The sequence below is a fragment of the Nicotiana sylvestris genome, chromosome 9 (genome assembly GCF_000393655.2).
Source record: "Nicotiana sylvestris chromosome 9, ASM39365v2, whole genome shotgun sequence".
Classification (NCBI taxonomy): Eukaryota; Viridiplantae; Streptophyta; class Magnoliopsida; order Solanales; family Solanaceae; genus Nicotiana; species Nicotiana sylvestris.
Window position 1 is genome coordinate 114277796 of NC_091065.1, and position 25684 is coordinate 114303479.

At 35.5% G+C, this 25684-nt stretch overlaps 1 protein-coding gene across 9 annotated transcripts; it reads right to left on the reverse strand.

Moving 5' to 3' along the window:
* Positions 1 to 70: 70 nt before the first annotated feature.
* On the reverse strand, positions 71 to 24858 carry LOC104222391 (uncharacterized). 9 transcript variants are annotated; one of them, XR_011402480.1, is made up of 5 exons: positions 20912 to 21061; positions 20702 to 20764; positions 12135 to 12195; positions 1601 to 1673; positions 71 to 357 (listed from the first exon to the last, which is right to left on the reverse strand). XR_011402480.1 is itself a non-coding variant. In XM_070156727.1 (3 exons), exons 1-3 carry the CDS (start codon positions 19140 to 19142, stop codon positions 326 to 328), a joined length of 336 nt encoding a protein of 111 aa, XP_070012828.1. In that variant the 5' UTR covers positions 19143 to 19215; the 3' UTR covers positions 71 to 325. The 9 variants fall into 9 exon arrangements, 1 of the variants encoding a protein (XP_070012828.1); XR_011402484.1 differs by lacking the exons at positions 1601 to 1673; positions 20702 to 20764; positions 20912 to 21061 and adding exons at positions 23222 to 23324; positions 24611 to 24858; XR_011402481.1 differs by lacking the exon at positions 1601 to 1673 and having other exon boundaries at positions 12135 to 12180.
* Between the last annotated feature and the right edge of the window lie 826 nt (positions 24859 to 25684).

A 25684-nucleotide genomic window follows, 5' to 3' on the forward strand; every position in this document is an offset into this window, starting at 1 on the left:
CTAGGCCAACCAAGTATTAAAACATTGCTGATAACATTCGCAACAATATAAATAAAACGAGACAATTAAATAAAAGCGGAAGTCTTTAAACTTAGATAACTGAAATCAAATGCGGAAGTCTAAATACATCTCTACCCAGAGTTTGGTGTCACTAACTCACGAACTACTAAAAAGTACTACAAACAAGGTTTGAATAAAAGACACAATGCTTTGTTCTGATACAAAAGGGAAACAATGTAAGTAAAATAGGAAGGGACTCCGATCTGCGCACGTTAGCTAGGCTGCCTCGAAAGTCCCTGGACTGAAGTCAGCTCCCGATCAAATCCTACTGCTGAGGTCCAAAAGCTGCTCCTGAATCTGTGCAAAAAGATGCACAGAGTGAAGCATCAGCACAACCGACCCCATGTGCTGGTAAGTGTCTGGCCTAACCCCGGCGAGGTAGTGACGAGGCTAGGACCAGACTCCAGATAAACCTGTGCAGTTATATAGCATTTGGCGGAAAAATAACAGATAATAAACAATTAAAGCTGGGGAAAGGAACATGCTTCAGGGGCAACAGTTAAAGCAACATATCAAGAATAATATGGGGACTGCAACTTAACATCTAATATAAATAAAGGGAAATTAAAGGCAACTTTCACTTTTCAATACTCATCTTGTTGCAGGCGTGCAACCCGAACCCATTTCTCATATCTCGTGGTAGGCGTACCACCCGCTCCCATTTCATCATTAACTTGTGGTAGGCGTACCACCCGCTCCCATTTCAATATATAAATACATACGACGGATTAGAAGTACGGAAAAATAATCAATCAAAGAGGGAGGGGAATATGTTGTGGGGAGAGTAACAGTTCATAAATAAAACACCAAATAAGGAAAGAAAACAACACAACTAGAATATCAACAAGAGTAGGAAAACTCAACAATTGCACGACATCACCCTTCGTGCTTTTACTCTCGTCCTCACCAAAACAATCATATAAAGTACACGGTATTAACCTTTGTGTTTTTCCTCACATAAACTCTCATATCAAGGCACGGAATGACCCTTCGTGCATAAATATTCAAAACGTGGCACGGTATGACCCTTCGTGCATAAATATTCAAAACATGGCACAGAATGACCCTTCGTGCATAAATATTCAAAACGTGGCACGGTATGACCTTTCGTGCATGATCACTCTTCCTCACCCAATAAACAATCACAACCAAATGGGGCGAGGGGATAGACAAACAATATTAAACATCCCGGCAAGGGAGAACAAATATAATAAACTACACGTCCCGGCAAGGGAATAATTACATCACTTTCTCTTTTGATCACTTCTTGCTCAATTATCATTTTCTCGTTCGAGCCAACGCTCCAAGAATGTACAAATCATAATTCTTCCTCAAACTCTTCACATTATATGAAATTTATCAATTTAACAAGGAAGAGGTATTACAAAATCCGAATAAACACAAATAAGACTCACGGTCATGCTAGACTTCGGTGTATAGATACTTGTCACCATGCCTATACACCGTACTCAATAATTAGCAAATAGCAAACAACACTCTAATCCTATTCCCTCAAGCCAAAGTTAGAACAAACACTTACCTCGGTCCAAAGAATAGCAATCAACCCTCAAATACTGCCTTTCCTTTATAATCTGACTCCGAAACAACGATATCTAGACATAATTAATTCAATAATATCAATTAAGACTCGATAACAAAATCTCATAGCTTAGATATGAAGTTCCTAGCATTCTTCCAAAAATACCAAAATTTGACCCCGGACCCACATGGTCCAAACATGAGGCTCGGACCAAAACCCCATTACCCATAACCCCACGAGTGCAAATATATAATTTATTTTAAGATCCGACTCCAAATTGAGGTTGAATCACTCAAAATTCCCAAAAACCTAACTCTACCCAAAACCCCTAATTTCTACTTTGATTTCATGATTTAGGTCTAGGATTTCAGTAATTAATGAAGAAGAGTGAAGGAAATAGGTGGGAAATTACTTATCCAAAAGACTTTGATGAAGAAGAGCTTCAAAAATCGCCCCTAGTGCTTGGAGAAGAAGAGGTTTTGTGAACTTTCTAATGAATCTCGTAGCTACTGTTTCTGAAGTTTAAAAATAACTGGGCAGAAAATACTCTATGCGATCGCGAAGAAGGTCATACGATCGCATAGGGAAAGGAAGGTTGCCCATTGCGATCGCGGACAGTGTATTGCGAACGCATAGAAGAAAACGGGCTCCATTCCGGGTTTGGTTTTTATGCATTGCGATCGCGGAAGGGGAATGCGATCGCATATAACAAAGGGTGGCTACTATACGCGATCGCAGGAGAATCTATGCGACCACATAGAACAAACAGGGCACCTGGAAACCAACTCCATGCGATCGCGGAAAGGCCTATGCGATCGCATAGCACTGGATAACAGAACACCAGAACTGCTATTTTCTGCAACTTTTCTAAGTCCAAAACCATCCCAAAACACATCCGAATCACACCCGAGCCCTCGGGGCTCCTAACCAAACACATGTACTAACTCAACAACCTCATATGAACTTATCCGTGCGATCAGATCGCCAAATATCATCATAAACAATGAATTAAACCTCAAAATCAAGAACTTTTTCTCAAAATTCATCAATTATCAAATTTAGCAATTCAAGTTCGAATCACGTCAAACGACGTCCGTTTTTCACCAAATTTTACAGAAAGGACTTAAACCATATATAAGACCTGTACCGGGCGCCGGAACCAAAATACGGGCCTGATACCATCGCTTTCTAATCAAATTTCATTTCCAATTTCCTTAAATATTTTTAGAAAACAATTTTACTTAAAAATTTATTCCTCGGGCTTGGGACCTCGGAATTCGATTCCGGACATATGCCCGAGTCCCATATTTTCCTACGGACCCTTCGGGACCGTCAAATCACGGGTCCGGATCCGTTTACCCAAAATGTTGACCAAAGTCAACTTTAACCATTTTAAAGCCACAATTTATCTAATTTCACATAATTTAACACATAAGCTTTTCCGGCTACACGCCGGGACTGCGCACGCAAATTGAGGCAACTAAAGATGAGGTTTTCAAGGCCTCGGAAGCACGAAAAAAGGGAGAAAACCGGTGATGACCCTTTGGGTCGTCACACTTTCATAGTTTTCATTGCATAATAATACTTCAAATTAATCTAACAAACTAAAACATTAAACTTAAATAAGTCTAATAATTTTAAAATAACCAAAATTATCTCAAATTAACTTAAATACAAATTTCTGATGGATGTATTGCGATCGCGGAAGGGGAATGCGATCGCATATAACAAAGGGTGGCTACTATACGCGATCGCAGGAGAATCTATGCGACCACATAGAACAAACAGGGCACCTGGAAACCAACTCCATGCGATCGCGGAAAGGCCTATGCGATCGCATAGCACTGGATAACAGAACACCAGAACTGCTATTTTCTGCAACTTTTCTAAGTCCAAAACCATCCCGAAACACATCCGAATCACACCCGAGCCCTCGGGGCTCCTAACCAAACACATGTACTAACTCAACAACCTCATATGAACTTATCCGTGCGATCAGATCGCCAAATATCATCATAAACAATGAATTAAACCTCAAAATCAAGAACTTTTTCTCAAAATTCATCAATTATCAAATTTAGCAATTCAAGTTCGAATCACGTCAAACGACGTCCGGTTTTCACCAAATTTTACAGAAAGGACTTAAACCATATATAAGACCTGTACCGGGCGCCGGAACCAAAATACGGGCCTGATACCATCGCTTTCTAATCAAATTTCATTTCCAATTTCTTTTAATATTTTTAGAAAATAATTTTACTTAAAAATTTATTCCTCGGGCTTGGGACCTCGGAATTCGATTCAGGACATATGCCCGAGTCCCATATTTTCCTACGGACCCTCCGGGACCGTCAAATCACGGGTCCGGATCCGTTTACCCAAAATGTTGACCAAAGTCAACTTTAACCATTTTAAAGCCACAATTTATCTAATTTCACATAATTTAACACATAAGCTTTTCCGGCTACACGCCGGGACTGCGCACGCAAATCGAGGCAACTAAAGATGAGGTTTTCAAGGCCTCGGAAGCACGAAAAAGGGAGAAAACCGGTGATGACCCTTTGGGTCGTCACACTTTCATAGTTTTCATTGCATAATAATACTTCAAATTAATCTAACAAACTAAAACATTAAACTTAAATAAGTCTAATAATTTTAAAATAACCAAAATTATCTCAAATTAACTTAAATACGAATTTCTGGAGGACTCTGAAGACAGCTCTTCATATGCCTCCTTAAACAACCAGTGCCCTCCCACTTTTGACGAAAATTTAAGACTCGACCACAGTTCTTGCCTTTTACTTTGCGAACTTGTTCATTTTCTTCTACCACCTCAAATTGTTCTCAACATATGAGTATACTCTAGAAGCACAAGATATTATTTAACTTGAATTGAGAATTTGGGTTTGAGAATTGAGAGATGAGTGAGGAAATTAAGAAGAAGGGAGGTCTATTTATAATTTTTCAAAGGGCTAAATTAGTAAATAATAACAGTATTATTTTTGAAAAAAATGCCCAAAAAGGGCTATTCTTGCAAATTGGCCGTTGGGCAACGGTCAAAATGGCAGCTGACCGTTGCCAAACGGTCAACTTTATAAAAAATTAAAAAAACAAACAAAATAGCCGTTAAACTGGTTCGAGTCGGTCCGGTTAACCGGTTCCCAAACAACTTGACCATAACGGGTCATACTAATCCGGTTAACCAGTGCCAAAAATCTACCTGGCACAGGCCAGTCCCCGTCCCAACCCAGCCCCGCCGTCCCCTTTACTATAGGGCCGCTCCGGTCCGGTCTAAACCGGTCAAGGCCGGTCCGAAACCGGGCCAGCCCGACCCGTTTGACACCTTTAGTTTGGTTGGTGAGTGAAAAATATTTTTTAGTGTTTGGTTAGAGAAAATAAAATACTTTTAGGAAAATAATTTTTTATGCTACTCTCCTCAACCCACCGTCCCCCAAAATTTCCATGTTTCCTGTACTTCTTCCCCCCCTCCCCCCGGGACTCTATTTTCTACAAGAATTTAATTATTCTTTTTAAAATTCACACAAACTCAAAAGAACTAATGGTGCTACTTTACTTTTTCACACAGGAACAATGTTAAAATTTGAGCTCGATAACTAAAAAAAAATACTCTATTTTATTGAAAAAAGTATTCTTTCTACAACATAAAGGAAATTATTCATTTTGCTGAATGAAAGAAAATATTTTTTCTGAAAAGTAAATACTCAATTTGTTGAAATGAAAGAAAATATTTTTTCTACATCATGAAAAGAAAGTACTCTTTTTGTTGAAATGAAAGAAAATACCTTTTCTACAATATGGTTTTGTTGGATAAAAAATATTTTTTATATTTTAGAAGAAAATATACAGTTTGTTGAAATAAAAAAAAATACTTTTTCTATATTATGAAAAGGAAGTACTCGTTTTGTTGGACAATTTTTTTTCTATTTCAAGGAAGAAAATACTTAGTTTATTGAAATGAAAGAAAATACCTTTTTTATATCATAAAAAGAAAGTACTCGTTTTATTGAAATGAAAGAAAATACTTTTACTACATCATGAAAAGAATACTCATTTTGTTGAAAAAAAATACTTTATCTACAACATGAAAGGAAAGTACAATCAATAATAATTCTATTTAGGTTGGGTAGTGGACGAAGTTGGGGTGTGGTGCGGTGAGGGGTAGGGGGTTGCTGTGGGTTGAGGGTAGGGTGGATTAGTGGGGGTTGGTGGGGATGGAGAATAGGGTGAAAAAGGTTGAAAAAGAATTTTGGAAAATGTTTTCTCTTCTTTTGATAGGGAAAACATTTTCCTCCAATTGAATAAAAATGAGTTCATGAAGAAAATATTTTCCAAAACACTTATGTCCCAAAAAATTCTTCACTTACCAACTTCTAGCCCTTAATCATAGACTTACCAAAACTAGCCAGACACATATAAAAATTGAAAATCCAAAGAAATAAGGTTCTTTCTATCCAAGAAACATACACAAAGATCTCCTTCCATATTTTAAGCATGATTAGCAATATTAGATGCAAGACGTAAAGGAAATTTCATGGGTGAAGTAACAAATAAGGTGATGAAATATAAAAAATATATATATCCAAGATTTCAAAAATTTAAGCAAAAAATATTTTTTTTTCAATGGGTATGGTTGAGATTCATTGAAAACATATAGATGAGTCAATATACAAATTTTGGGGAAGATTGGAGGTGATTTGGATTGATTTAATACCAAAATTCGTAGTTAAAATCGAGTTCAAATTTTTTTTCTTCGACACGTGTATTTCACACGCAATTGTACATGGATATACATGTGATACACATTTGATACAAATATGATACATAGTGTGATACACCTATCTTTTTGTATGTTCATCTTCAACTTCGAATTTTCAATTCAAACCACCTCAAAACTTCACCAAATCATCCTGAAATTGGGGTTCAAGCTCCTTAAAATGTACTTAATCTGTTCTAACAACACTCACTCAAAAGAAAGCAAAATTTTGACCTTTTTTGGCTATAAATAGCTAATTGGCTAATATGTTTGGAATTGGCCAATTGTTATAATAAGCTACTTATAAATGGACATAGTTGGTATATTCCCTATTGTTATACCTATGTGTCGTGTATTAATTGTTAGCCTCAAGTAAGAGATTTCTACTCTTAGTTGTATAATTTTATTGTGGGACTTTAGTTTTGTTTTCATATGTTCTCTTGTTTTCAGTAACTAGTCTATATATCTATACTATATTAAAAACACGAAGGCCCTTAGCGAAATATCGTTTGTCTTTTTTTATCCTTTTAAAATAGAGCTCACGCTAGACAAAATAGTCATTTAATTATTATCTTAATATTTAGGACTTTAAAGGAAACTAAAATTTGATTATTAGATTTTTCATTATTGAATTAAATAAGAAACCCCAATATTAAGGACTTTAAAATAGATATTATTTAAGAGAATTAATTAAGAGTATTACGTTTCTTTTCCTTATATACTCACGTGATTTTCATAGAAATATGTTTACATTGATTCCTCTTATTAGGGAACCTATAATTCTAACATTACCTAATTAAATATTTGTTCTAATTATTAAATGTAGTTTTCAATATTACATAAAATCGATAAAGAGAATAATATTATGCTCGAGTAGGAGAATAGTTTGAAAATAATTTGTATCTTCTATACTATCAAAAAAGCATAAAATCTCAACAAATAATTAAGTCTTTGAATTAATAAAGCAACGGAAAAGTCAATTCAATTTTGTTTTAAAATTATTATGTAAGTAAACTTATTTGTCAAGTTGATAAAACTCTTAAGGTACACAAATTATTTTACACAATAAGAGCAATTGCCGTGAAAGAAATAAGAAAATAGAGAAAAATTTATTATAATATAGTATTAAAAGTTAAATTGCTAAAATGTTAAGTTGAAGCAATAAGGATATAACCCAAGACAAAAAAAATCACAAAAATTACCCTTATCATTTTTCTTTCTTTTTATATTTATTTTAATAAATGTAGCTCCCTATATTTTTCATATCGTATTACATCATTTTTTATAATTCAATATTAGCTATTTCATACTTTATATTGTTATTTATCTATGGGTTTCTAGGAGCTATAGTTCTATCTCTACGCTCACAAATTTCTAAAAGACCCAAAGATTCAAATTCTTCAATTTATTTTATTATCTTTGAATAATTATTTTAAAGTATTTTTTTGTTATTTGTTTATAGTATTTGGTAATAAAGATAACAATAATTTTCATAAGATATATATTATCTCATAAATCATAATAAGATATATAAAGACTTATGTGGCGTAGCATTTCTTTGTTTAATGAGCTAGCTTAGTGAGATTAACATTCATTATATTTAGAAACTTACATTTTCTTTCTTTGATATTTTTTCAATAACTAAAACACATTATTGAATAATATATATATATATACACACACACACATATATATTTTTTAAAATTATATATTTATTGATATAAGTACACGCGCAAAGCGCGTACCCCTAATACTAGTCTATATAAAATTGCGAATTGGTCCGCTGATATGGCATCTCTATTTGCATAGGAAACTCAATTATCTATTTTGTCAATTTTTTGACTTTTATCCTATTTTTTACTATTTTCTGCTATCTCTAAAAGTCCAAAAATCACCACCTCATGTGACTATTAAGAGAGCAGTTATGGTAATCTTACAAGTTACAATTTCAAACAAAAATAACGTCTCTAACCAAGCAATCAGTTTCTACAAAAAGCAATTACTTCCCTACCAAGTTTGAAGAAATCCTCAATAAATGTCCCTAAGAAAACAATCAGTCTCCCTAAATTTCTCAAAAAACTGCAATTGGTCGTGTTCGTACCAAGACACTAAAGAAATCCTTAAAGTTTGTTTGTTATACACTTTTGTATGACAGTCTATGATGTAGTAATTTTTATCTCTTCTCTCTTTCTCTCACTTATATCTGTATTCTTTGTTGTTACTAATTTCTTATATTTGATTTTCAGGAGAATGGTAGAGATGCTAATTTTCATATTCTTGCCATGAGACTTTTATCCGTTAATGTTTTCGGTCTAAAACATATTTAATTTCTTATTTTCTTTTTGTATAGGATAAGAAGCTCTTTAAAAAGTATAAAGTAGGATGACAACTCTTATTCGGAAAGTAATTATTTTGATGATTCGGAAAGTAATTATTTTGAACAACTCTTCTATTAAATAATTCGGAAAATAACATGATAAATAAATTATTTTGTATTTGAGTCGATCTAGAAGTTAAAATTTTGATGAGAGTGACGCCTTTAGTAGTGTAAATAGTTATAAGGTTATTTAAGTCATTTTAACAAAAAAAAAAGAGTTTATCAGCACTTTTTAACCAAACACTTCATCTGCTTATTTATTAAGAGCCTGTTTGGATTTGCTTAAAAAAATGGGCTGATGTAGTAGATTTTCACACATGTATTGAGGACTGTGAATTAATAGAGTTTCCTCATTCAGGGAATCACTACACTTGGAATGATAAAAACAATAATCAGAGAATTTTTTCAAAACTAGATTGGATATTCATCAACAACACATGGTTGGATGTAATGCAGATTGCGGAGCAAGGTTCTTGCCAGAAGGCATTAGTGATCATTGTTCAGCCATGGTGACATTGGAGGATAGGAGAATACGGATGAGAAAGCAATTCATCTACAGTAATGTTTGGGCTCAACATCCTCAATTTACTGATTTAGTGAAGGCAGGGTGGGAAGTTCAAGTAGAAGGATGCAAGATGTTTAAGATTGTCAGAAAACTCAAGATGCTCAAGAAGGCTTTAAAGAAGCTAAATGCAGACCACTTTAGTAACATTGTGACCGAGGCAAATATGGATAGGGTAACACTTAAAGAGGTTCGGGAAAGACTACAGAGAGATCCCACCAATAGAGAGTTACAACTGGAAGAGGCCAATATGTATGCTAAGTTTAGAAAATCATCCTATATGGTTGAGGTGTATTTTCAGCAGAAGAGCAAGGCTACATGGTTGAGATTGGGGGATGAAAACACTAAATATTTCCATTCTGTCATAAAACACAAAAGGTTGCAGCAAGCTACTACACAACTTAAGGATGAACAGGGTATCTGGCAAAATGATCCAACTGTTATAGCTAATATGCTTGTGGATTGTTACACAGATCTATTGGGCACTAGAGGGAACTCAAGTGTGAGGTTATGTACCAGCATAATTCAGAATGGACCTTTACTATCCATACCACAACAGGTTGAGTTAATCAGACCTTTCAATGGGAAGGATGTCAATGAAGCAATGTTTAACATAGATAGCAACAAGAGCACTGGGCCAGATGGATATGGAAGTGGTTTCTTTAAAGCTACATGGTCTATTCGGAGAGGAAGTCACTGAAGCTATACTGGAGTTCTTTGAGAATGGAAGGTTATTGAAGCAACTGAATGCAACAATTATTGCACTTATTCCTAAAGTGGATAGTCCAGAGTTTGCAAGCCAATATAGACCAATATCATGTTGCAATGTACTCTACAAATGTATCTTTAAGATGATTTGTAGTAGACTAAAGACTGTTGTAGCACACTTAGTGGCAGAAAACAAAGCTGCTTTTGTACAAGGAAGGTCGATGGTGCATAATGTGTTAATATGTCATGATTTGTTGAGGCATTACAATATGAGAACATCACCTAGATGCTTAATGAAGATTGACTTGAGAAAGGCATATGATATGGTAGAATGGCCATTCTCGGAGGATGCAATGAGAGGATTTGGGTTCCTTAATAAGTTCATTAACTGGATGATGACATGTGTTACTATAACAATGTACTCAGTGAAAGTAAATGGGGAGAGCCATGGCTTCTTTGAAGGAAAGAGGGGATTTAGACAAGGTGATCCTGCTTCACCATTACTATTCATTTTAGTAATGGAATACTTGTCCAGAACCTTGAAGACAATGAGTGTGTTGCCTAACTTTAGATTCCATCCAATGTGTAAAGGGCTGAAACTCACACATCTCATTTTTGGTGATGATCTTATGATATTTTGCAAAGGACAGGTGAAGTCTGTGTCAAGAGTACTAGAGGCATTACAACATTTTAGTGAGGCTTCAGGTTTGATAGCTAATATGGATAAGTCTAGTATATTTTTAGTTGGGGTGACAGAAGAAGTTAAGGAGCAGCTACTAGAGAGAACTGGATTCACAATGGGAGAGTTCCCAATCAGATATCTGGGCTTGCCACTATCCTCAAGAAAGTGGAGTAAATTGGAATGTCATCATCTAATAGATAAGATCACTAATAGGATCAAATTGACATATACAAACAACTCTCCTATGCTGAGAGATTACAGATAATAAACTCAATTTTCTTCTCTATATACAACTTTTGGGGATCTGTATTCATTCTTCCTCAAAGTGTGTTGAAGGAGGTAGATAGGAAGTGTAGTGTCACGACCCATTTTCTGAACAAGCCGGGACCGACACTCGATCACTAAACATGACCGAGCGGACCATCTCTGCTTATCAAATCTATTATAATCTCAAACTTTATATGCCACAAGGCACTACTGTAACCAAATACTTTTGAATGATTTAAATATCTAAAATAAGCAAATTTCAAAACTTTATTCGTAGTAACCAATAAAATGCTGCTAAGTTATTATCAACAATATCTGAATCTTAACCCAACGACTATGTCTATGAAGCCTCTATTGATAAACTGATGCACTGCTCAGGACATGAGATTTCCTGGCCAGTTCTCTAATAGCCTGTTTGGCCAAGCTTCTCAAGACAAAAAGGTGTTTTTCCCCAAAAGCACTTTTTTTCCTAATTTGAGGTGTTTGGCCAAGCTTATTTGGGAAAAAAGTGCTTTTGGGAAGAAGCAGAAGCAGTTTCAGAGAAGCAGAAAAAAGTAGTTTCTTTCCAAAAGCAGAAGCAGTTTTGACTTTTCTTCTTACCTAAAATACCATTAACAAAATATAGTATATACCAAAATAACCCTTAAACTTAATACTTAGGATATTAATTTATAAATATTTTTCTTATTTTTAGGAAACTTTCTAATATATAGTGACTTTAGGGGTAAATGCTTTTATATTTGTTGAAGGAATTTTAATATATTTAAATTATATTAAAAGAATTAAGTACTTTTTAATTTTATTTTCATATTTTACTTAAATAAAATGAATTTTTTTTAATTATTGCATGTAATTACAAAATTTTGATATTATTTATTTACTTATAATATTAATTATTAAGTAAAGTTATCCATGTCCTTATTCGTAATTTGACACTTAAAAGCACTTTCTAAAAAGCTTGGCCAAACACAAATTATTTCTCAAAAGTGCTTTTCAGACTGATTAGCCAAACACAAACTGATTCTCTCCAAAAGTACTTTTTTCAAAAGCACTTCTCAAAATAAGTTAATTTCTCCAGCTTGGCCAAACAGGCTATAAATAACAAAGAAATAACTAAATAAAGATGACTCTAAGGAATACTCCACGAATAAAAGCGGAGCTCACCAATAGCACTGGAAGAGAAGGAAGTCTTAACTCGTAGCTTGCTCGCCTGCAAATCCGGTTCCTACGTTGTACCGCAGACCAACGTAGGTTCCCAAAAGAGAACGTCAGTACCATCCATTGTACTCAGTGAGTCTCAACAACAGGGGCGAAACTTTAATAACATATACATTATGAGCAAAGGTTCTAAATGCATGTAAAACATAAAGCTTATAAGAATAATTCTAAAATAATTGCATAATAGCAGTTCATGAATATTCTAAAAGAAATTCTTTTCTTTTTCTTACTCATAAAAAAAATACTTCACTTTATATATTGGGAGTTCCAACTATCCTGACTTAATTCTGTCTTAGTCACCGTGTGATCGGCACGGGTTCGATCCCAACCTGATCGAATAGGCCCAATCCACGAGGTGCCACTCGCTTCATGGTTCTCAGCGGTCATGTCCCATACCTTAGCATGGCTAAGTAAATTCTCAGCAACGAGACCCTCGGCTCGTGTGCTCCCTACTTTGGCATAAGTGGTTTCAGGAAGTCAACGCCTTGGTCAGGACCCTAGGCCTGGACGATGACCCCTTCTCAGAATAAAAGATACTCCCCAAAAATCTTTTCTTTCTAAAACTTCTTCTTGTGACTTTTCAAGTCTAAATCGTTTATACATACTCATACTGGTATCCTTAAATGTAAGGCATGACATAAGAATGAAATAAACATTCAAAAGTATTTATAAAGGTTCTTGATCCTTCATGAGTTTTCAACATGAAAATAACATATAAGAATAACATAAAAATCTGAAATTTATGCACATAGATCCAAATAATCATCTAAACTTTAGCTAGAAAATAATTCAAAGCTAATGGGTACTTACTACTCCCATTAAGTATATATTAACTCTTTTATGCAATTCATCAAACACCTTGTGTGCGTGTTTTTGTGAGTTAAACAACTTTAGTAAAGGGTTATATCAACTCAGCTCAAAACTTCTCGAGCAAATACGTAGACCCCAGTCTAATTGACACCAGTCAAACAATCGATTCTATAACAACCAGTGCATATTAATCAATTTTAAAGTTTCACACCTAAACATAAAATTTATTGTTGATATAGAGGAAGAAGAAGATTAACTATTCTATTCTTACCTACTACTACTTTAGGATAATTGAGAATAGAAAATTCTATGTACATGAGTTCAAGATTTAGTGATTTATGAAGAACCCTATAATTTTTCGTGAAATTTCTGCTGCCTCTTGTAATACCGTGTGCCTGTTTCTCTGTTTTCTGATCTCTAAGGCATAAGCCCTTTTCTTTGTTCCCTTCAAACCTTTTAGCTTGAGTCACGTGACTCTCTTTTGCTTAATTATTTTTTTTTTTTTTTTTGTATAAGGCTTTAAGCCTTTGTTTACAACAGCCCTTTTATGGGCTTTAGGGTAATTATTTTTTTGACTTAACTAACATTTAAGTATACTTACTTTTAATAATTAATAACATTAAAATTATTAATATTTCGCTAATTGTACATCCAATTATTTATAAATAGGGAAGTAACTCAAAATTAATCACAAGGATTTTAGTCCGTAATAGAAGTAGAATTTAAGATTATAAATAAATAAATAATTAAATTCTATATTTCGCGTGTCTTGAAACTTTTATATATTTGAGGAGTGTTACAATCTTCCCTCCTTAAAAACATTCGTCCTCGAATGTTACTAGGGCCTTGTTCTTAAGCTAACAATCATTCCTTAAGTCCTTGAACCTTTTAATTTTTCTTAGCACTACTCATTTTTATAAGGGACGCAAAATTTTGGCTAACTCCCTAAATTTTCAAAAATTTCGGCAGAGTTTCCCTTGTAAATTGGACTACCCAAAACAATATCCCTGCCATAAATACCATAACTACACCAACAACACCCAAATATACCATAACAGGCTATTCATAGGCACCATACACAGCTCATAAATTAATTACTCATACTTCGGCAAGGAGGTACCACAATAACTAACAAGAATCTAAAGCACAACACTTTAGCAAAAGTAAATCACTCTAATGAATTAAATGTACTCCGGCATAAACTAAATCACTACAACAACTAAATATAATCTAGGAAGGACATAAACACTTGCTAACTTGTATTTAATAAATGAAATATAAATGTCAATCCAAACCTAGGTTCACATACCTTTTTCCTCAAATAAATATGGATATTTCTTTCTCATATCTTCCTCGACCTCCCACGTAGCTTCTTTTGAATCAAGATTACTCAACAAAACTTTTACCGATGCTATATCTTTTGTTCTCAACTTTCTTACTTGTCTATCGAGAATTTCTATAAGTACCTCTTCATAAGTCAGACCTTACTTAATTTCTATGGTATCGGCAGGTATTATATGCGACTCATCATGGATGTACTTTCTAAGCATAGACACATGAAGACAGGATGAACAGAGGACAACTCAACGGGTAGCGCTAGCTTATAAGCCACGTTTCCTTTCTTTTCTAGAATTTCATAAGGTCCGATAAATCTAGGGCTAAGTTTTCCATTCTTACCAAACCTCATAACTCCTTTCATTGGTGAAACATTCAAAAACACCTTATCACCAACCATGAACTCTAACTCATGATGCCTCTTGTCAGAATAAGACTTTTGACGACTCTGAGCCGCTTTAAGTCTTTCTCTAATTAGCTGAACTTTCTCCAAGGCCTTACAAACAAACTCTAGACCAATCAACGACACCTCTGCTGGTTCAAACCAACCCACTGGAGACCTACATTTCCGCCCATACAACGCTTCATAAGGAGCCATACCAATGCTAGCCTGATAACTGTCATTGTAAGCAAATTCTATAAGTGGCAAGTGATCATCCTAATTACCTCCAAAATCTATAACATACGCACGCAACATATCTTCGAGAGTCTGAATGGTTCTTTCTGCCTGGCCATCGGTCTGTGGATGGAAGGCAGTGCTTAAATTGACCTTGGTACCTAATCTTTTCTGAAATGCCTGCCAAAAATGCGTCGTAAACTGAGGGCCTTTGTCGGATATGGTTGAAACTGGAGTACCATGCAATTGGACTATTTCTTTGATGTACAACTGCGCATACTGCTCTACGGAATCTGTCGTCTTTACTGGTAGGAAATGCGCAGACTTTGTCAGTCGGTCTACAATAACCCAAATTGAATCATGCTTACGATACGTGCGAGGTAGACCTACTACGAAATCCATATTAATCATCTCCCACTTCCATTGTGGTATCTCTATATCTTGAGCTAGGCCACCCGGCCTCTGATGCTCGGCTTTGACTTGCTGGCAATTCAAACATTTAGCCACATGATCTGCTACTTGTTTCTTCATGCCTTTCCACCAATACAACTCTTTCAAGTCTAGATATATTTTGGTAGCACCTGGATGGATAGAGTATCTCGAACTGTGAGCTTCTTCTATTATGGCCTTCCTAAGACTATCTACATCAGGCACACATAACCGATCATTCAACTTTAAAACTCCGTCACTTCCTAGAGTGAAGGCAATGATTTTTTTTATTTTTGACTCCTTCTTTTAACTTCAATAAGTACGGATCTTCGTCTTGCTTAGCCTTAACATGCACAACAAGGGAGGATTACGCTAAGGCATAAGTAGTTATATCTCCTTCTTCGGTCTCATCCAATCTAATTCCATAATTTGCTAGTTTTTGAATTTCTCGACCCAAAGATCGCCTTTGTACTGCAAGATGGGCCAAGATACCCATTGGCTTCCTACTAAGTGCATCTTCTACCACATTAGCTTTGCCCGAGTGATAAAGGATATTGATGTCATAATCTTTCAATAGCTCGAGCCACTTTCTCTGTCTCAAATTTAGTTCTTTTTGCTTGAAAATGTACTAGAGGCTTTTGTGATATGTAAACACTTCAGAATGCTCGCCATATTTCTAATGCAAACACCACTACTGCAAGCTCCAAGTCGTGTGTGGGGTAGTTCTTTTCATGATTCTTTAACTGTCTGGAAGCATAAGCAATAACTTTTTCATTTTGCATAAGAGCACAACCAAGGCCCACTCTGGAGGCATCACAATACACTATGAACCCACCCGAACCTGTCGGCAAAGTTAACACATGTGTAGTGATCAACCTCTTCTTTAACTCTTGAAAACTCTACTCACAAGCGTCTGACCATTGAAACTTAACTGCTTTCTGAGTCAACTTAGTTAATGGAGCTGCAAGTGACGAAAACCCCTCTACAAACCTTCTATAATAGCCAGCTAACCCCAAGAAGCTCCTGATTTCGGTTGGCGTTGTTGGCCTAGGCCAGTTCTTGACTGCTTCTATCTTCTGAGGGTCTACTTTTATTCCTTCTCTAGATACCACATGGCCTAAGAATGCCACTGACCGCAACCAGAACTCACATTTTGAAAACTTGGCATAAAGCTCATTCTCCTTCAAGGTTTGCAAGGATATTCTAAGGTGTTCTACATGTTCTTCCTTGCTCTTAGAGTATACCAAAATATCGCCTATAAATACAATAATAAAGGTATCCAGGAATGGCTTGAAAACTCTGTTCATGAGGTCCATGAGTGCAGCTGGAGCATTTGTCAACCCAAAGGACATCACTAGAAATTCATAGTGCCCGTAGCGAGTCCTAAAGGCTGTTTTAGATATATCCTCTTTTCTGATTCTCAACTGATGGTATCCCGACCTCAAATCTATTTTTGAAAAGTACTTTGCACCCTGGAGTTGATCAAATAAATCATCAATTCTTGGCAATGGGGTACTTATTCTTAATGGTAACTTTTTCAACTGCCGATAGTCGACACACATTCTGAGAGACCCATCTTTCTTCTTGACAAATAGGACCGGGGCACCCCACGGTGAAACACTCGGTCTGATGAAACCCTTTTCAAGAAGGTCTTTCAAATGTTCTTTCAACTCATTAAGTTCTGCTGGAGCCATCCTATAAGGAGGTATAGATATGGGCTGAGTGCCTGGCATGAGATCAATGCCGAAGTCTATGATTCTTTCGGGAGGAAGTCCGGGAAGGTCATCTGGGAAAATTTCTGGAAATTCTCTAACAACTGGCACAGACTGAAGAGTTGGTGGTTCTGATTCAGGATTAATGATGTGAGCCAAATAGGCGAGACACCCCTTACCGATCATTCGATGTGCCTTAAGATAAGAATTAAACTTACCTACAAGCGATGTCGAACTACCCTTCCACTCTAAGACTTATTCATTTGGAAATTGGAACCTGACTCGCTTGGCATGACAATCTAACATCGCATAGTAGGAAGACAACCAGTCCATACCCATGGTCACATTAAAATCCACCATTTCTAAATCTATGAGATCGGCTTTGGTGTTGCGACCTTGGACCGAAACTATACAACCTCTATAGACTCTGGTGACTTTCACTGACTCGCCAACTGGAGTAGATACTAGGAACGGCTCACTAAGTTGTTCAGGTTCTAGTCCGAGGTTAATTGCAAAGTATGGAGTCACATATGAAAACGTTGAACCTGGATCCATTATGGCATAAGCATTATGTGAGCAGACTAAAAGTATACCTGTAATAACTTCTGCAGATGCTTCTGCACTCTGACGATCAAGTGTAGCAAACAAACGGGGTTGTCCCCCTCCCTGAGTAACTCGGTCTGCACCTCTACCTGGTCCATGCCTGGTCTGATTATGAGAACCACAAGCCTAGGGGGGTGCAACTGCAGTAGCTGAGGAACTAGAAGGACGAGTTGATCCACCACTGAAATTACGTTGCAACTTTGGGCAGTTGGCCTTTATATGACCAATTTCTCCACAATGGTAGCAACCATGAAACCCAAGCTTGCACTGACCTGAATGTTGCTGCTTACATGTTCCACAAAGACTTTGTTGGTGTGAATGTTGCTCAGCATGACTCTGGCTATGTGAGGATGATGTCCTAAAATTCTGATTCTGGCGAGACTGATTTCCATAACTTTAAGTACGTCTGAAGGAAGGCCCACCACCTGACTGATGACTGGACTGAGCTGGTGCTAATGACTCCTTATTAGAGGAATCCCTTCCACCTCCGCTGGATGTACCATTAAACTTGCCCGTTGTCCGGGCTTTCTTGTTATGCTCTTTTTCTTCTCTCCTTAGTTGTCTGTCTTTCTCTAAGTGCTTGGCAAATCCCACAATAGAGGAGAAGGCTTCCATCCCTACTGCTGCAGCTGATGTCGGATCCTTAATGTGGTAAGCTAAACCGCCAACAAACCTGCGAATCTTTGTTTTTTCAGTCTTCACCATGTGAGGAGCATGCTTAGCTAACCTTATGAATTCCATGTAGTACTCTTGCACACTTTTATTCCCTTGCTTGAGCTATTTGAACTCTGTAGCCTTAGATTCTCTATCCTCTTCTGGGATAAAGTTAGCCATGAAGGCCTCTTCAAATTCTTCCCAAGTAGGCGGACCATCATCTTCATCTCTTTCCTTTTCCCACATCTCAAACCAAGCGCCGGCCACATCTCTAAGCTGGTAAGCAGCTAGCTCCACAGCTTCATCATCAAATACTTTCATCACTCGGAGGGCTTTCTTAACACCCTCCAGCCACAACATCGGATGTTCATCAACTATAGAACCATGGAATACTGGAGGATTCAACTTTAAAAATTAATTCACTCTTGAGGACTCAAAATTGCTCTGTCTATTTGATTGAGGTGGAATCTCATCTCTTCTCTCGTTCTGGTTGGCCATAAAGGCTTTAAACATCTCCATAGCACTATTGATAACATTAAACATCTGACCTACCTCGGGAGATATAGTTGCCTGAGCCGGGGCTGCTGTTGGGGGCGGTACTAGATCCTGAGGTACTGGATCATCATGCTCCACTCCTTCTTCTCGTTCAACCCGGGGTATTTGGACTCCCTTTGTGGATTTTTCCCTCCTTTTCTGAGTCGAAGCCTTCTTAGTTCTACCTTGAGCCATAATAGTATCGATAGTTTCTTGAGCACCATCCTGAGTATCGGTGTAAGAGTTGCGAGCACGAAACATTTCTGTGAGTTTTGGAGAAACGAATAAATTAGATAATTCCTTAGAGGTAGACTCTACTGCACGATCTAAAGTATGAAAAAGTGACTTTTCCTAAATGCTTGTAGCCTCTTGTTTATAAGTATGGCGCGTTTCATACACATAAATGAGACTCTACTAACACGGCTTCATAGACCCCTAGGACTCCATAAACCTGAGGCTCTGATACCAAGTTTGTCACGACCCATTTTCTGAACAAGCTGGGACCGACACTCGATCACTAAACATGACCGAGCGGACCATCTCTGCTTATCAAATCTATTATAATCTCAAACTTTATAGCCACAAGGCACTACTGTAACCAAATACTTTTAAATGATTTAAATATCTAAAATAAGCCAATTTCAAAACATTATTCGTAGTAACCAATAAAATGCTGCTAAGTTATTATCAACAATATCTAAATCTTAACCCAACGACTATACCTATGAAGCCTCTACTGATAAACTGACGCACTGCTCAGGACATGAGATTTCCTGGCCAGTTCTCTAAGTAACAAAGAAATAACTAAATAAAGATGACTCTAAGGAATACTCCACGAACAAAAGTGGAGCTCACCAATAGCACTGGAAGAGAAGGAAGTCCTAACTCGTAGCCTGCTCGCCTGCAAATCCGGTTCCTACGTTGTACCGTAGACCAATGTAGGTTCCCAAAAGAGAACGTCAGTACCATCCATTGTACTCAGTGAGTCTCAACAACAGGGGCGAAACTTTAATAACATATACATTATGAGCAAAGGTTCTAAATGCATGTAAAACATAAAGCTTATAAGAATAATTCTAAAATAATTGCATAATAGCAGTTCATGAATATTCTAAAAGAAATTCTTTTCTTTTTCTTACTCATACAAAAATACTTCACTTTATACATTGGGAGTTCCAACTATCCTGACTTAATTCTGTCTCAGTCACTGTGTGATCGGCACGGGTTCGATCCCAACCTGATCGAATAGGCCCAATCCACGAGGTGCCACTCACTTCATGGTTCTCAGCGGTCATGTCCCATACCTTAGCATGACTAAGTAAATTCTCAGCAGGGAGACCCTCGGCTCGTGTGCTCCCTACTTTGGCACAAGTAGTTTCAGGAAGTTAACGCCTTGGTCAGGACCCTAGGCCTGGACGATGACCCCTTCTCAGAATAATGGATACTCCCCAAAAATCTTTTCTTTCTAAAACTTCTTCTTGTGACTTTTCAAGTCTAAATCTTTTATACATCATACTGGTATCCTTAAATGTAAGGCATGACATAAGAATGAAATAAACATTCAAAATTATTTATAAAGGTTCTTGATCCTTCATGAGTTTTCAACATGAAAATGGCATATAAGAATAACATAAAAATCTGAAATTTATGCATATAGATCCAAATAATCATCTAAACTTTAACTAGAAAATAATTCTAAGCTAATAGGTACTTACTACTCCCATTAAGTATATATTAACTCTTTTATGCAATTCATCAAACACCTTGTGTGTGTGCTCTTGTGAGTTAAACTACTTTAGTAAAGGGTTATATCAACTCACCTCAAAACTTCTCGAGCCAATACGTAGACCTCAATCTAATTGACACCACTCAAACAATCGATTCTACAACAACCAATGCATATTAATCAATTTTAAAGTTTCACACCTAAACATGAAATTTATTGTTGATATAGAGGAAGAAGAAGATTAACTATTCTATTCTTACCTACTACTACTTTATGATAATTGAGAATAGAAAATTCTATGTACCTGAGTTCAAGATTTAGTGATTTGTAAAGAACCCTATAATTTTTCGTGAAATTTCTGTTGCCTCTCGTAATACCGTGCGCCTGTTTCTCTGTTTTCTGATCTCTAAGGCATAATCCCTTTTCTTTGTTCCCTTCAAACCTTTTAGCTTGAGTCACGTGACTCTCTTTTGCTTAATTATTTCTCTTTTTTTTTGGTTTGTATAAGGCTTTAAGCCTTTGTTTACAACAACCCTTTTATGGGCTTTAGGGTAATTATTTTTTTGACTTAACTAACATTTAATTATACTTACTTTTAATAATTAATAACATTAAAATTATTAATATTTTCCTAATTGTACATCCAATTATTTATAAATAGGGAAGTAACTCAAACTTAATCACAAGGGTTTTAGTCCGTAATAGAAGTAGAATTTAAGATTATAAAAAAATAAATAATTAAATTCTATATTTCGCGTGTCTTGAAACTTTTACATATTTGAGGAGTGTTACATGTAGAGAGTACTTATGGGTGGCTCAGAAAATAAGAGGAAAGTATCCTTAGTTGCATGGGATAAAATATGTTGCTCTAAGAAGAATGAAGGCTTAAATATCAAAAAATGTAGATTCCGGAACATGGCTGCAGTTGGAAAAATAGTATGGCAACTGGTAGTAAATAAAGATTCATTGTGGATAAAATGGGTACATGGTGTATACTTAAAGAATGGTGAGGACATCTGGAATCACAAAGTACCTGCAGATAGTAGCTGGTACCGGAGAAAGATCAAAGGGCTAGCTGATAAAATGCAGAATTGGTACATACATGGTAGATATAGGCTCACATCAACATGAGTCTATTCTATTAATAGGAGTTACATGGAACTAAGGAATGACCACCCAAAATTGGCTTTTGCTGAACTAATTTGGACTCCTGTGGCACAGCCTAAGCATAGATTCATCATGTGGCTAGCTATTCAAAATAGACTACTCACTAGAGTTTTTTGAACTAAAACTTACATATTTATTGCATAAAAGTTACAATAAGTCAAAATATTTAAAAATTATCTCTTGTTTGACTCCCCAAATAATAACATGTTCATTCTTTTTTAAAGAGATGGAGTAGTATTTAATAAGGGTAAAGTAGGTGTAAAATGATAAATTATCTTTTGATTTTCTTTTATACTGAACAAGTAAGAGTGGACATTTACTTTTAGTATAATAGACAAGTAAAAAATTGAGGGTGGAAGTATTAATCATTACTGGGGACCATAATAATGATCTATGGCCCTCCCTCTTACAAATATAAACTAGTGTAATGGTCCACGCTCGCGCAGTTCTTAACAAAAAAATGAATCTTATTACATAATAACTCATTTAAATTATTACATGAAATCTTCTTCAAAAGGTTATGTAATACATCCATGATACGCTCCTTTTCAGTCATTACTATTGAATATTGATGTGTCTTAGCAGAGGCCTTCTAAAGGTTGATGAAACAAGACAATATTTGCATTGGTATTGATAAAATCGAGAGACGATTTGATTAAGGATAAGTTTCTACTATCTCAGTTACCGATTTCAATGCCTAATCCCTCATAATTCAGAGACAGTAAGATACGTAAAATAAACTTTCAGGGTTCATAAAGTGCCAAAATTCAGCATCTATAAATTTCTCAGAAAAATATCACGCAAATCACTATCATGACAAAAACACAAAGGAAAATCATCTTTAACTAAGATTCCTCTTTCTGTGTATATATTATTCAAATTTAGAATCCATACATACTATGCTAAAGGTAAATTAATACTACTAAATAAGTATCAAGTAAAATTATCATAATAAACCCAAAAAATCATCTATTCAAGTCTTTGTTTGAATTTACATACAAGTCAAATATTTATAATATGCCATAGAAAACGTATATCAAACGACATCAAAATTGATCATCACGACAAATACATTAAAAATATTCACATATACAAGTTCATATGTTTGCATACAATAATGTTAACCATTTCTCCTCCTAAATGGTCCTTTGAATTTCTTCTGCATTGTGTATGTGGATTAATTTAAGGAAAAGTTCATATTGACCGTGACTTTCTATCTTGTGATTGTCATATTTGTTCCCGTCAATATTTGTGCCTTCAGCTTGAGAAGCACAAACTCTTGCATTTGAAGCAATTTTTTCTTCTTCATATTGCTTATGACTAATATACATTATGGAAAGAAAATGATATCGAACTTTAACAATCGTTAGAAGCATAGAACCTAGTGATGTTAGATATTTAATTCTTTGGAAATATTTGTTGAAAATGATAAGCTAGAGGATCTAACATTGTCTTACGTACTCTTCTTGGCAATTTCAGCTCCATTTTCTCCCCAGATGATATTGAGAAGATGAGACGTTGATGACGGAGAGTCCTTGCTACAATTATTTCTTTTAACATCCATTTGTTTGTTAAAAGAAGTAAATCAATAGTTACAGAAGGGAAAAAGTTGAATGTTATAACTTTAGAGACATTAGGGCTTCTAAAAATTAGGTAACCGATAATTTAGGTGAAAAAGGAAAATAAAAAAGAAAGAAAAAATAAGTACCTTTGATGAGTTACATATGCTTCAGATTGTTGGAGGCAGCAAAGTAAAGGGGCTTATATGAGCCACTGTTCTCTTATCACTCTTTATTACCATTAATACAATTCTTCATTGATTTCTTTATTTGCACAGTAAATAAATACAAACTGGCAAGGTTACTGATGAGATAGTGCAACCCATTACTATTAGTACATCTTATATTGTTAATTGCCACATGGTAGCCTATATATATTAACCAACGTGCTCTTCAATTACAAGTTAATTAATTACTTACTCTTTCTTGATATTCTATAACTGAATTCTCTTCATAATTAAGTAGTAATTACACTTTTTGTATATTCCATAACTGAAATCTTCTACTCCATAAGTCTCATCTGTTTCGTTATTAGTTCTAGGTAGTAAATGATTTTTTGGTATTAAAATTAGTAGAAAATCTCAAAAAATCAGAAAAAAGATAAATATGAAAACTTGCCATATAGGGATACCACATCAGCTGGCCAATTCCTAATTTTATATTTATATATAGATATCCCACGGGAGCGAAAGAATACTTTTTCCTTTTTTCTAAGTTTTTTAATGATATAAAAATAGTGTTGGAAACAAATTAAGCGCACCAACTAATTACCAACTATTACCTCTCACCAACTTAGACATATAGAAGAAATTACTCCACTTTCTTTTACCTCTATTCGATTTTTTTTTTTTTTTTCTCTATTGGAATTCAAGCCATGATCTCTCATATATTTCATCCTAACCTAATAGTTTGGACCGAGAAATATTCACAGAAAGTGAAGGAAAAAGAAGAGAGAGAGAGGGAAAAAAACTGAATGATTCATAAATCCAATTGAATTAACATTCAAATATAAAACCGGTGTTCAAGAAATAAGAGGGAAAAGGAAATCAATGCTCATTCGCTTGCCCGGTTAAGGATTTCAAGATTCTATTATTACTCTTCCTATGAACTTTGGGTTGTTCTGTCATGTTCTCTTTTCTAATCTTTTATTCTACGTTGATTGATTCACCAAATCAACAATGCTTATCAAAATGATTGTAAAATCCAGAAGCAAAAGGAGCATAAGCTGACAGAAGTCACAGAATTATATAAACTTACAATGTGAGGTAAATACTTACCGGCACCCAGTGTTTTACCGGTGTATGGTGATGGAGAAAGCGTGAAAGCAGCATCCTTGATTATCGACTGACTTTTCCTTTTCTTTGAAAAATTATATTTGACTTAGAATTACATTGTCTCAGCAGATTCATAAAAATTACTACTCCAATATTAAAGAAAAGAAGAAACAAAGTACTTAACTAACATTAATTTTAAATTATAAGTGGGGGAATAATTGACAGAACATATAGGGTCTTCTTAGGCAGCCTTTAAGAAGAGCTACAAACTGATACAATACACTTTTACATAAGCCGCCTATGTTTAAAATTAGTATTTTATAAAGAAAAAAGAAACAAAATAAGTAACTTCAATTAAATGATAAGTGGGAATAATATAATTGACAGATTGACATGGAGAATCATTTCAGGCAGCCTGTGAGAAGAGGCAGACATCCGCACAAACTGATATCTTAATTGGAATTGTACATTTTTACACAAGCCGCCTATTGTTTAGTAGTACTTAATTCATTGGTGCCTCTTATCGCATTTCAATAGCGACCTAACTTTATTAGTTTACTGATTACTAGGGGACCTTATGTTCTACGCTAATTAATCCCATAAAGTCAATTCAACAGTTTGTGGCTAAAGAAGAGTAGTGTGTAGTGAGCGAACATGGAATCTTGATAATGCGTTATGGGCTTATCGGACGGCTTACAAAACACTATATATAGGAGTTGTAGTTGGGGATCCTAGAGATTGTACTGTGTTTTTCTTCTCATTCATAGTGAAAAACGCTCTCTACTTTTGCCCGGAGGATTAGGCTTAACCGAACCTCGTTAAATCTGTGTTGATTTTTCTTCTCTATTTGCTTTGTGTGTGATTTCTAAAATTATAATAGGTTCATATTTACTATTTATTGCAATTTTAGTTAATTTTTATATATAATTTTATGCTTTGCATTGAAAGTACTTGGTCCAGACTAATCATGTACCGCCATGCTAGATCCGCCTCTGTTAGATTATGTATACTGAATGAAAGAGTTCTTGTCCTATCCATACGACATTGGAATAAATCATATTGTATGCGCTATAAGCT

What these genes read in the sequence shown, in the direction of transcription:
- LOC104222391 (XM_070156727.1), bottom strand. Translation starts at nt 19,142, where the DNA reads ATGTTTCGTGCTCGCAACTCTTACACCGATACTCAGGATGGTGCTCAA. An exon ending in AGGCAACTATATCTCCCGAG is followed by an intron (nt 12,196 to 18,899) that starts GTAGGTCAGATG and finishes GGTACAACGTAG; the next exon opens with GAACCGGATTTGCAGGCGAG. An exon ending in CTTCTCTTCCAGTGCTATTG is followed by an intron (nt 358 to 12,134) that starts GTGAGCTCCGCT and finishes CTTTTTGCACAG; the next exon opens with ATTCAGGAGCAGCTTTTGGA.